This window comes from Schistocerca serialis, chromosome 9, assembly GCF_023864345.2.
Source record: "Schistocerca serialis cubense isolate TAMUIC-IGC-003099 chromosome 9, iqSchSeri2.2, whole genome shotgun sequence".
Lineage (NCBI taxonomy): Eukaryota > Metazoa > Arthropoda > Insecta > Orthoptera > Acrididae > Schistocerca > Schistocerca serialis.
The window spans coordinates 90,599,006-90,611,380 of record NC_064646.1 but is presented as its reverse complement, the minus strand read 5'-3'; the positions used below and the strand labels follow the sequence as shown (position 1 = coordinate 90,611,380).

Genomic DNA, 12,375 nt, shown 5'->3' with positions numbered 1-12,375 from the left:
GCCGAATTGCTCAACACGTGGGGCGTGAGGTCTCCACAGTACATCGATGTTGTCGCCAGTCGTCGGCGGAAGGTGCACGTGCCCGTCGACCTGGGACCGGACCGCAGCGACGCGCGGATGCACGCCAAGACCGTAGGATCCTACGCAGTGCCGTAGGGGACCGCACCGCCATTTCCCAGCAAATTAGGGACACTGTTGCTCCTGGGGTATCGGCGAGGACCATTCGCAACCGTCTCCATGAAGCTGGGCTACGGTCCCGCACACCGTTAGGCCGTCTTCCGCTCACGCCCCAACATCGTGCAGCCAGCCTCCAGTGGTGTCGCGACAGGCGTGAATGGAGGGACGAATGGAGACGTGTCGTCTTCAGCGATGAGAGTCGCTTCTGCCTTGGTGCCAATGACGGTCGTATGCGTGTTTGACGCCGTGCAGGTGAGCGCCACAATCAGGACTGCATACGACCGAGGCACACAGGGCCAACACCCGGCATCATGGTGTGGGGAGCGATCTCCTACACTGGCCGTACACCACTGGTGATCGTCGAGGGGACACTGAATAGTGCACGGTACATCCAAACCGTCATCGAACCCATCGTTCTACCATTCCTAGACCGGCAAGGGAACTTTCTGTTCCAACAGGACAATGCACGTCCGCATGTATGCCGTGCCACCCAACGTGCTCTAGAAGGTGTAAGTCAACTACCCTGGCCACCAAGATCTCCGGATCTGTCCCCCATGAGCATGTTTGGGACTGGATGAAGCGTCGTCTCACGCGGTCTGCACGTCCAGGACGAACGCTGGTCCAACTGAGGCGCCAGGTGGAAATGGCATGGCAAGCCGTTCCACAGGACTACATCCAGCATCTCTACGATCGTCTCCATGGGAGAATAGCAGCCTGCATTGCTGCGAAAGGTGGATATACACTGTACTAGTGCCGACATTGTGCATGCTCTGTTGCCTGTGTCTATGTGCCTGTGGTTCTGTCAGTGTGATCATGTGATGTATCTGACCCCAGGAATGTGTCAATAAAGTTTCCCCTTCCTGGGACAATGAATTCACGGTGTTCTTATTTCAATTTCCAGGAGTGTATTTTGATGATTAGCGTCATCCACTGTTATTACGTTCCGTATGTAGGTCGGAAGTTCTATGTCGAACAGCATGTTCTCAAGTGATCTGTTGCTAAGTAGTTAATAACTATTGCCATGACTATGGAATTTTACCAGAACTGTATTACGTGAAACAGTTTGAACTGAAAATCTTAATTAATAAAACTCATACTTGGTTGGAAGTGACCAGTAAGCGAAGTCTCAGATACTGTCCGAATACGATTCGTAATTAAAGTTCATAGCTAAGCTGCTTCATAACACCTAGGTACAACATAAATTTTACTGAGTCTATAACTCAGCTTCACATCTGAAATTTAAAAGATCAGTCTTCCATCATATCAATTTACATACGGAATTAACATCTGTGTCAGCTATAACGTCATTTGGCGATAATACCAAATGCGATTTGTATTTTTACCTCTATCATAAGCCAAATCAACGAAGATCGAAAAAGAGTGAATAGGGGAAAAATTACGTTTAGTTGCTAACGTTTTGTGCCGTGGCAGGTGATATGTCGCGAACAGCATACTAAAGATTCCCACCTTTTGGTTGTGGGCTTACGGGAGCAGAGGCCTTCAGAGGTCATTATTTTACGATTTCCTTCAATAACGCCGCTTCTAGAGACAAATTTTCCCAGTGCACAGCGTAACTACGTTAAATATGCTATGAAGGGAGTCCTATATATTTATTTCAATAGGACTAGTATTTTCCGCGTTGCAGGTAACGGAAATATTGAATAGTATTAAAAATTGCATTTTTGTGTTGTACAGTTAACGTCTCCTGCTGAATGGAGTCAGTTAAGACCAGATATAAAATTTGTGTACCACGTTAAAATGCAGCAGAGGCATATTAGTAGATGAACTGAGTTCTCGGGATGTGACTGACTGGAGGGAGAGGGGTGGAGTGTAGAAGCGCGAGATAAGTTGGGTCGTCGGAATGTGGTTATTGTAGTTCCCTGCATCATCGGTCTGCAAACTAAAGGTGATTCCTCACTCCATCTAACCCACTACGTCACCAAAAGCAACTACTGAATGTTTCATAAAGTTACACTGACCCTCCACACCATGCCTTATGAATCACTGGTGACAGTGCGCAGACATCCCCAGGGCGTGTTTACTTTGCACAAAGCATACCAACACTACATAGAATACAAATATGAGTTACTTATAATACTAACGCGAGAAACGCATATGGACAGATTATACGTAAATCTCTGCCTACTGTTCTACACTGCTAGAAGGTAAACTGAATCTTGTCATCCCATACGATAGCTGTAGCGTTCTTCTGGTTGAAGCAAGTTCCCCCACTAAGAGCACTGGACGCTTTTTATTTTGCAGACTGACAATACGTCCCTAGCATTCATGTCCAGTTTCCTTATCTAAGCAGACAAAATAAATTAACTGAGTTCATTTTCATACAGTGGAGTACTTTTCAGTTTATTAAATGAGTACTTATTTGCAGTTGCTAAATGAGCTTTTATGTAAAATCCATTCCTGTAAACAAAGGCTGAGATGTGTATAATATATTGTGATGCTATCCGTGACCTCTGTTATGATGGTGGGAAAGGAATTGGACTGATAAATGGAGAACCTAGCTGCTGTCTGTCGTTGACAGCATGTTGTAAAGACTTGTAAATGTGTTGCAGTCACTTGCTGGTGAATTAAAGAATAACCAAAAAGTTAATGCACTTCTCTCACCATTAATTTGTTACTGGTAGATTGTACAAACCTCTTCCATTCAGGAGTTGCTCTGATTTTTAGAGTTGGCTGCACTGAATGTAGCAACTGTCAAGGTGGATGCACCAGTTCACATTAAATCACTGAAGTAAAGTACTGTCGGCCATGGCCAGTACTTCGATTGACGTGGCCAGTACTTGGATTGGCGACTGCTCCGATACGTCACGTTATAACACTACGCGCCAACAGAACAACGTGTCTTGTTACGGGAAAAGCCACATATAACACTATTATACGGGGAACTGCGCATACATTTATATTATACACATGTCGTATAATGTTACCCCCTTTACAGAATTTAACCACGATGTGTGACTAATGGATGTGGAAATCAGACTATTAGTTCTTTTCCTACGAATTTTCTAGGTACTAGAAAGGAACGTACTAAAAATGGAATAATATTGAATCAAGGATCTTTCTGCATCAAGCTCTTTAAATGGTTTGTGTAACGGGTTTACGGTGGCCAGCCTAACTAGACAAAGAAATGGTTAAGTTTCAGAAAAGCAGAAGAAGAAAATTTGGCCAACTTTGCTATTGTTCCCTAACATAGCTACACAAATAAATGTAACTTGTCATGACATGGTTTTGAGAGAAAGACACAGAAATCTTTTTCTGCTACATCAACATACTTATATCACTGATCTAGAAAGGCCACGAACCTTTAATCATCACTAAGTGCTCAAAAAAACTTGGCCAGTGGAGATTTCTACGTCTCGATTTTGCATAACTATCAAAGTAAATCTCTAAACATTTTAATAGCGTATTAACCGCATTTAAATTTCTTTGTACCTTTCTCTTAACAAATGATCTGTCAAAATCCAAAGGTAGGATGTGGTCATTTTATATTGTCGTTCTGGACTTCTATGTAAAACTACTTTAGTGTTACTGAGCAACATAGGCAGGATTCTTTTTTAGCCCTTCGTAATTTACTGAATTTCATTTATAACTGAAACAGTTTTGTCTTCACTTTATTCAAGAGTTATTTACTGAAATTACTTATTGCCACAGAGAGATGGTTCAAATGGCTCTAAGCATTAAGGGGCTTAACATCTGAGGTCATCAGTCCCCTAGCCTTAGAACTGCATAAACCTAACTAATCTAAGGACACCACACGCCTCCATACCCGAGGCAGGATTCGAACCTGCGACCGTAGCAGCAGCGCGGTTCTGGACTGAAGCGCCTAGAACCGCTCGTTCAACGGCCGGCCCCACAAAGAGAGTAAGGATAATAAATTCGTTAAATTTTTCTGAAAACATGTACTTCAGTAATTTGCTGGCAGATTAAAACTGTTTGCCGAACCGAGACTCGAACTCGGGACCTCCGCTTTTTGCTGGCAAGTGCTCTACCCTCTGAGATACTCAAGCACGACTCATGACCCCTCCTCACAGCTTCAGTTCTGCCAGTACCTCGTCTCCTACCTTCCAACCTTCACAAAAGCTGTTCTGCGACCCTTGCAGAACTAGCACTCATGCAAGAAAGGATATTGCGGAGACATGTCTTAGCCACAGTCTAGGGGATGTTTCCACCCACTACAGCGGAGTGTGCGCTGATATGAAATTTCCTGACAAATTAAAACTGTATGCCGAACCGAGACTCGAACTAGCGTGACTGAAACTCGAGTGAAACTCTCTTTCTGGAAACATCCCCGAGGCTGTGGCTAAGCCATGTTTCCGCAATATCCTTTCTTCCAGGAGTGCTAGTTCTGCCAGATTCGCAGAAGAGCTTCTGTGAAATTTGGAAGGTAGGAGACGAGGTTCTGCCAGAATTGAAGCTCTGAGGACGGGGCGTGAGTCGTGCTTGGGTAGCTCAGTCGGTAGAGCACTTACCCGCGAATGGCAATGGTCCCGATTTTGAGTCTCGGTCAGGCAGACAATTTTAATCTATCAGTAAGTTTCGTATCAGCACACACTCCACTGTAGAGTGAAAAATCTCATTCTACACTCCTAGAAATGGAAAAAAGAACACATTGACACCGGTGTGTCAGACCCACCATACTTGTTCCGGACACTGCGAGAGGGCTGTACAAGCAATGATCACACGCACGGCACAGCGGACACACCAGGAACCGCGGTATTGGCCGTCGAATGGCGCTAGCTGCGCAGCATTTGTGCACCGCTGCCGTCAGTGTCAGCCAGTTTGCCGTGGCATACGGAGCTCCATCGCAGTCTTTAACACTGGTAGCATGCCGCGACAGCGTGGACGTTAACCGTATGCGCAGTTGACGGGCTTTGAGCGAGGGCGTATAGTGGGCATGCGGGAGGCCGGGTGGACGTACCGCCGAATAGCTCAACACGTGGGGCGTGAGGTCTCCACAGTACATCGATGTTGTCGCCAGTGGTCGGCGGAAGGTGCACGTGCCCGTCGACCTGGGACCGGACCGCAGCGACGCACGGATGCACGCCAAGACCGTAGGATCCTACGCAGTGCCGTAGGGGACCGCACCGCCACTTCCCAGCAAATTAGGGACACTGTTGCTCCTGGGGTATCGGCGAGGACCATTCGCAACCGTCTCCATGAAGCTGGGCTACGGTCCCGCACACCGTTAGGCCGTCTTCCGCTCACGCCCCAACATCGTGCAGCCCGCCTCCAGTGGTGTCGCGACAGGCGTGAATGGAGGGACGAATGGAGACGTGTCGTCTTCAGCGATGAGAGTAGCTTCTGCCTTGGTGCCAATGATGGTCGTATTCGTATTTGGCGCCGTGCAGCTGAGCGCCACAATCAGGACTGCATACGACCGAGGCACACAGGGCCAACACCCGGCATCATGGTGTGGGGAGCGATCTCCTACACTGGCCGTACACCACTGGTGATCGTCGAGGGGACACTGAATAGTGCACGGTACATCCAAACCGTCATCGAACCCATCGTTCTAAAATTCCTAGACCGGCAAGGGAACCTGTTGTTCCAACAGGACAATGCACGTCCGCATGTATCCCGTGCCACCCAACGTCCTCTAGAAGGTGTAAGTCAACTACCCTGGCCAGCAAGATCTCCGGATCTGTCCCCGATTGAGCATGTTTGGGACTGGATGAAGCGTCGTCTCACGCGGTCTGCACGTCCAGCACGAACGCTGGTCCAACTGAGGCGCCAGGTGGAAATGGCATGGCAAGCCGTTCCATCGGACTACATCCAGCATCTCTACGATCGTCTCCATGGGAGAATAGCAGCCTGCATTGCTGCGAAAGGTGGATATACACTGTACTAGTGGCGACATTGTGCATGCTCTGTTGCCTGTGTCTATGTGCCTGTGGTTCTGTCAGTGTGATCATGTGATGTATCTGACCCCAGGAATGTGTCAATAAAGTTTCCCCTTCCTGGGACAATGAATTCATGGTGTTCTTATTTCAATTTCCAGGAGTGTATCTACTTCAGTACTTAAGCATAATTTCACTTCAGCACTTACACTACGTAAATACAATTCTTTTTACCTCCACTTCAAAAGTTGCTTCACAGCAGTTATTTTCAAATATTTAATCAAAGGTCAAAATAAGTGCTTGCAGATGCTGAATAAAGCACTTCAAGTGTTTTTTCGTTTACTCAGAATAATCAGACACCAGGAAAGGACACTATAGAGGTGAATGATTAGGAATAAATAAAAAAAACAAAACAGGGTGATCCAAATTTTATGTTTCACACACTAATTATTAAAAAAAGTTAATTTTGAGTTAATGATTCACGCTTCTACCATTCGAATTATACATTTAGTAACCTGTTGTCTGTAGGCCTTGGGTGTAGCGGATAGTCATGCCGGCTACACTACCCATAGTACAGCGTACAAGTTTCCTGAAGTGCAGGCTAATCAGTTCTTCTTGGCGTTATTTTAACGTCCATAACCTAACCTAACAACTTGTACCAAAGACATGCTAATTCAGCAGTCGTCATCCTAGGCTTCTGTGCAACAATTTCCGGGCAAGGCATCACCTGATCTGTCCGATTGTTGCGTCTTCCACTGCTGCCTAGGGGCTGCGTCTTCTCGTTCCCGCTCGCTCTACAGGTAGCGCTCCGCAACCCGATAACCACAATAACTTCCGTGCAGTACAAAACCACTCTTGTACCAAAGACATGTTAATTCAGCAGTCGTCATCCTAGGCTTCTGTGCAACAATTTCCGGGCAAGGCATCACCTGATCTGTCCGATTGTTGCGTCTTCCACTGCTGCCTAGGAGCTGCGTCTTCTCGCTCCCGCTCGCTCTACAGGTAGCGCTCCGCAACCCAATAACCACAATAACTTCCGTGCAGTACAAAACCACTCTTGTACCAAAGACATGCTAATTCAGCAGTCATCATCCTAGGCTTCTGTGCAACAATTTCCGGGCAAGGCATCACCTGATCTGTCCTATTGTTACGTCTTCCACTGCTGCCTAGGGGCTGCGTCTTCTCGATCCCGCTCGCTCTACAGGTAGCGCTCCGCAACCCAATAACCACAATAACTTCTGTGCAGTAGAAAACCACTCTTGTACCAAAGACATGATAATTCAGCAGTCGTCATCCTAGGCTTCTGTGCAATAATTTCCGGGCAAGGCATCACCTCATCCGTCCGATTGTTGCGTCTTCCACTGCTGCCTAGGGGCTGCGTCTTCTCGTTCCCGCTCGCTCTACAGGTAGCGCTCCGCAACCCAATAACCACAATAACATCCGTGCAGTACAAAACCACTCTTGTACCAAAGACATGCTAATTCAGCTGTCGTCATCCTAGCCTTCTGTGCAACAATTTCCGGGCAAGGCATCACCTGATCTGTCCTATTGTTGCGTCTTCCACTGCTGCCTAGGGGCTGCATCTTCTCGTTCCCGCTCGCTCTACAGGTAGCGCTCCGCAACCCAATAACCACAATAACTTCCGTACAGTACAAAACCACTCTTGTACCAAAGACATGCTAATTCAGCAGTCGTCATCCTAGGCTTCTGTGCAACAATTTCCGGGCAAGGCATCACCTGACCTGTCCGATTGTTGCGTCTTCCACTGCTGCCTAGTGGCTGCGTCTTCTCGTTCCCGCTCGCTCTACAGGTAGCGCTCCGCAACCCAATAACCACAATAACTTCCATGCAGTACAAAACCACTCTTGTACCACAGACATGCTAATTCAGCAGTCGTCATCCTAGGCTTCTGTGCAACAATTTCTGGGCAAGGCATCACCTGATCTGTCCTATTGTTGCGTCTTCCACTGCTGCCTAGGGGCTGCGTCTTCTCCTTCCCACTTGCTCTACAGGTAGCGCTCCGCAACCCAATAACCACAATAACTTCCGTGCAGTACAAAACCACTCTATCTTTTACAGAAACACGTATCCTACACTTTGTCCCTAAGTGTGTACCATTTTATACAAATGGCAACTTGTTTAAATATATAAAATTACATACACGAATAGTTTCATGTTATTAATCCATGACAAAATATTATTTAGGACATTATACATTTCACATATTCCTTTCCATGGGTTACAAATATATGTTAGCAAAGCAGTCTAACATCGCGTATCTCACACTTTCCAAATACACTTTGCGTGTCACAATTATATTAAAACAAATTTCATACGCAAAAGAAGTAGATGACTTGTTGAATAGTAGCGTAATAACGTTATATTAACAATTTTCCCTTTGCCTTTGCGACAGAAGGGACAGGAGGATTGGTGGCGTGAAGTGTCTGAGCCCCAGTGTGGATTCGATTCCAAATCTCTCTGTACTGTTTCGTGAAGCGAGGGCGATTGACGCTGTTGTGGTAATCCGCCGGCCGTGGTGGCCGAGTGGTTCTAGGCGCTACAGTCTGGAACTGCGCGACCGCTACGGTCGCAGGTTCGAATCCTGCCTCGGGCATTGGTGTGTGTGATGTCCTTAGATTATTTAGGTTCAAGTAGTTCTAAGTTCTAGGGGACTGATGACCTCAGAAGTTCAGTCCCATAGTGCTCAGAGCCATTTGAACCATTTTTGATAGTGATCCGCCTGTCAAATGGGGGCGTGGAGCACAGCGGGCCCGCTGGAGCTCTTCGAGAAGATAGGCAGTGTGCTGGCTTCGGGTGTCGCCCCCACCCTTCTCTCTTCATCTCCAACCAGAACACGACACTACACTACACTACACTACACACACACACACACACACACACATACACATACACACACACACTTACACGCACACAGACACACATACACACCTACACTTATCATATGCACTGACACACTCATCTCTCACACTTCGTGAAGAATAGGAGCCTACTGATGCAGAAGACAGGGCTAGCCTTTCGAATTAGGCGGTGGAACCCGTCCTTCGGGGCATCCCAGTAATTCGTGCCGTTTGATTTTACGTCAGTGGAGCCTCTTGCCACACATGTGTGTGAATGATCAAGCCTAGAGTAGTAACCTGCTCTAGTGCACTGCTTGACTTATCATGACTCTTAGGTGACCTACTTCTGCTGCAGAGAGAGACAGTTTATGCCTTTGGGCATCTTCACGTGCCAGTTTATGCCTTTGGGCATCTTCACGTGTTGGGAGAACTGTGGGTGGCGTAAAATACCTCTCATGCTGTGGATAGTATTCAAGCTAGTAGTAGTCGAGACAATGAAATCGACGTTGTAGCGTAACAGCGTGTCCCCCCTCCCCCCCCCCCCCCAAAAAAAAAGAAAGAACGACAAGGTTGAGGAACAGGTTCCTTACACCAAAACAGGAAAAACATCTGTTAAACATGGCCTCTAAAATGCTTATCTGAAGAACTATGAGCGTGTGTTCATCTTCGGTAGTGTGAAACACGTCACTTCTACTGAACAAGAGCTCACAGCTCTTAAGGAATGCATTTTAGATCACATATTTGCTAGACAGTTTTTTTCCTGTTTTGGTCACATTCTATCTCGCAAAATATGGAAAGGAATGGCATTGCAGTAGAAGAGATCGGTTTTATAGTATCGAAGGAGTACAAGTGCTAATACCTCTCAAGGTATGGATTTCATAGCCCACGTTCACCAGACTTCTTGTTACTGTGTGAAGTTAAACGCGTGGCACGCCAGTCGGGAACGATAGAGAAGAGATGGCTGTGAGAAGACCTCAGCCAGTCGCTCGCTGACCGGCCGCTCTACAGCATGACAACGCGACAGCAGCGGCCCCTATGTGAAAAGGATGTAAGCGCCGCGATCGACTGGCGACGCCCCCCTTGAATAGCCGCTTCAAGACTAGCGCCTTGGATAGAATCTTATTTTGTATGTCGCCCTTTGCTTGTGACACTTCTGTGTAACTTTAATTTACTTTTTCGTAGTAAAACTCATTAATACGATTTGTTCCAATCGTATGTCAAGCGAACCGAGTACGTAGGATTCCTAGACTCCACATATTTGACGACGAGCATATAGACATGAAACTTTTTTACTAATTTCTGTACAAGGCACCTGCCCCTAGACTTTGTCGGTGTTATTTAGGACATCCTATGTGTAATTTCTGCCCGTTACCACTACGTTCACAAGAAATCCTTTTTAGAGGTACCATTAGACGGTGCTTCCTCCACTGTAACGTATGGAAGATAAAATGTATGGTTACAGTGTTTCACTGTAACGTAGGTGTTTAAAGAGCTTTCATGTATATTTCTGACTTGCTTTTCTGTTCTTGTAGCTGCTGTGACTTTTATCATTTCTTTCGCTACCAGGTAGCTTGAAAATGCCTGAGGGGGTGAAATTAACTAACATCGAAAAAGCAAGGAAGAAAGAGTTTATTTCAAAAATAAATACAGCCAGCGCAGGACAATGACTTCCCTCAAGACCATTTCTTATTCTCTGCTAACGTTACATATTAGTTTTTAGACTATAAATGTACTGTAAAGTTAGCTTTAGATATAGATGCTTATAACTAGGGAAACAGTCAAGCACACCAGATAATTACCATAAACGGAAAACCTGAACGTTTGCTAATCCCTTGTTTCTGCTTCCACGCTGCGCGCAGTCCCTTTGAAAGAATGTCGGCTGATCGTGAAGTTCTTCCGATGAACCTTCCCTGCTAAACCTCAGGTGTCATCATTTTCACCTCTCACAGTCTCAAAATATCCCCACGATTACCTTGTCTGATGACGGTTGTGTCTTCGAACGTTTTCGTCGGTGTTGCGTCCGCACTTATCCACGGCTTCCGTTGCTCGTTTGTGTCAGGGGCGTAATAATACACTTACCAATCGTCCATGGCGAATAGGCGGTTAAGTAACTCATATCGACAGGAGTGACCCATCTGCAACATTTCCGCCACCGTCTCGACTCTGCGGGGTTTCTGAATGTTTGTGAGCAGTCGAGAAACTCAGCAAATGGTTCAAATGGCTCTGAGCACTATGGGACTTAACATCTATGGTCATCAGTCCCCTAGAACTTAGAACTAGTTAAAACTAACTAACCTAAGGACAGCACACAACACCCAGCCATCACGAGGCAGAGAAAATCCCTGATCCCGCCGGGAATCGAACCCGGGAACCCGGGCTTGGGAAGCGAGAACGCTACCGAAACTCAGCAGGAGGCTACCTTTATCTTGTTCAGTGTCATGCAAAGTGCTGATAATAACTTACAAGGGATTTAGCGCAAGTTGCGATCGCAGTTGCAAAGTTATGGTTTGCATAGAAGAGATTTACATGTACTTTACAAATATGTGAACAACGTTTGCCATAGATAATTACACTGCGCTTGACGGTCATGCATATGTTCAGTAAATGGCTCTGAGCACTATGGGACTTAACCTCTGTGGTCATCAGTCCCCTAGAACTTAGAACTACTTAAACCTAACCAACCTAAGGACATCACACACATCCATGCCCGATGCAGGATTCGAACCTGCGACCGTAGCAGTCGCGCGGTTACGGACTGCCCGCCTAGAACCGCTAGACCACCGTGGCCGGCTATGTTCAGTAACCGAGCTCAAGAAATGCGTCGTTGGTAACTCTTCTCAAAAGAGTAGGAGGATGCAAATGAACATAGAGTATAAAGTGCCGAAAACAGAGTTGCTTATCACTGTAGGAGCACTTCATGAACTCCTGCGTGAAGTAGTCTTCCGTCTCACACTGCATTTGAACACTGCAGGCGCTATTTGAAACTTCACTTGTCTGAAGTCATCATATCCAGGTAAAGTCCAGAAGCGCTGAAGAAAGTCTTTGAAGACTGGAGAATACAACATCAGGAACGAAACTGTTTCCTGCGACGATGGCGAGAACTGATAGTTGTTATGGATACTGCAGCATCGCCTTGAACTGTAGGAATAACAGAATATCAAGTGGCTGAACGTCAGGTGTACACTCAGGAAGGATGGTTTTGACTGGAATACTCCAGAGCCGCCAAAGCGTGCCAAATTTCACGAGTGCAGCGTGTGCGGGCAGCCTAAGACCCGATCTCCCATTCGGCTTTGCTCGGTTTTCCTCGGAAGTACCTGCAACAACGCGACATCTTATTTGGCGTTGCGGTGAGGAATTTTTCGGTCGGCAGAATCGTGGCGTCAGCGCTGTTACCCTTCGCTTTTTGCTCTTCGTATGACGGACCTTCACAGATCCGGTGGCTGTTTGCACAAAAATTGGCAGTCAAGCGATCCACCGTCACAATC

General features: G+C 46.5%; 1 protein-coding gene across 1 annotated transcript in view; it reads left to right on the top strand.

Moving 5' to 3' along the window:
• LOC126419390 (cytochrome P450 6j1-like) overlaps nt 1-10,431 on the top strand; it is a 59,458-nt gene extending 49,027 nt beyond the window's left edge. The window contains exon 4 of the mRNA XM_050086578.1: nt 10,423-10,431. Coding sequence (XP_049942535.1) covers nt 10,423-10,431 — 9 coding nt within the window. The remainder of the gene's footprint in view (nt 1-10,422) is intronic.
• Nucleotides 10,432-12,375: the final 1,944 nt, after the last annotated feature.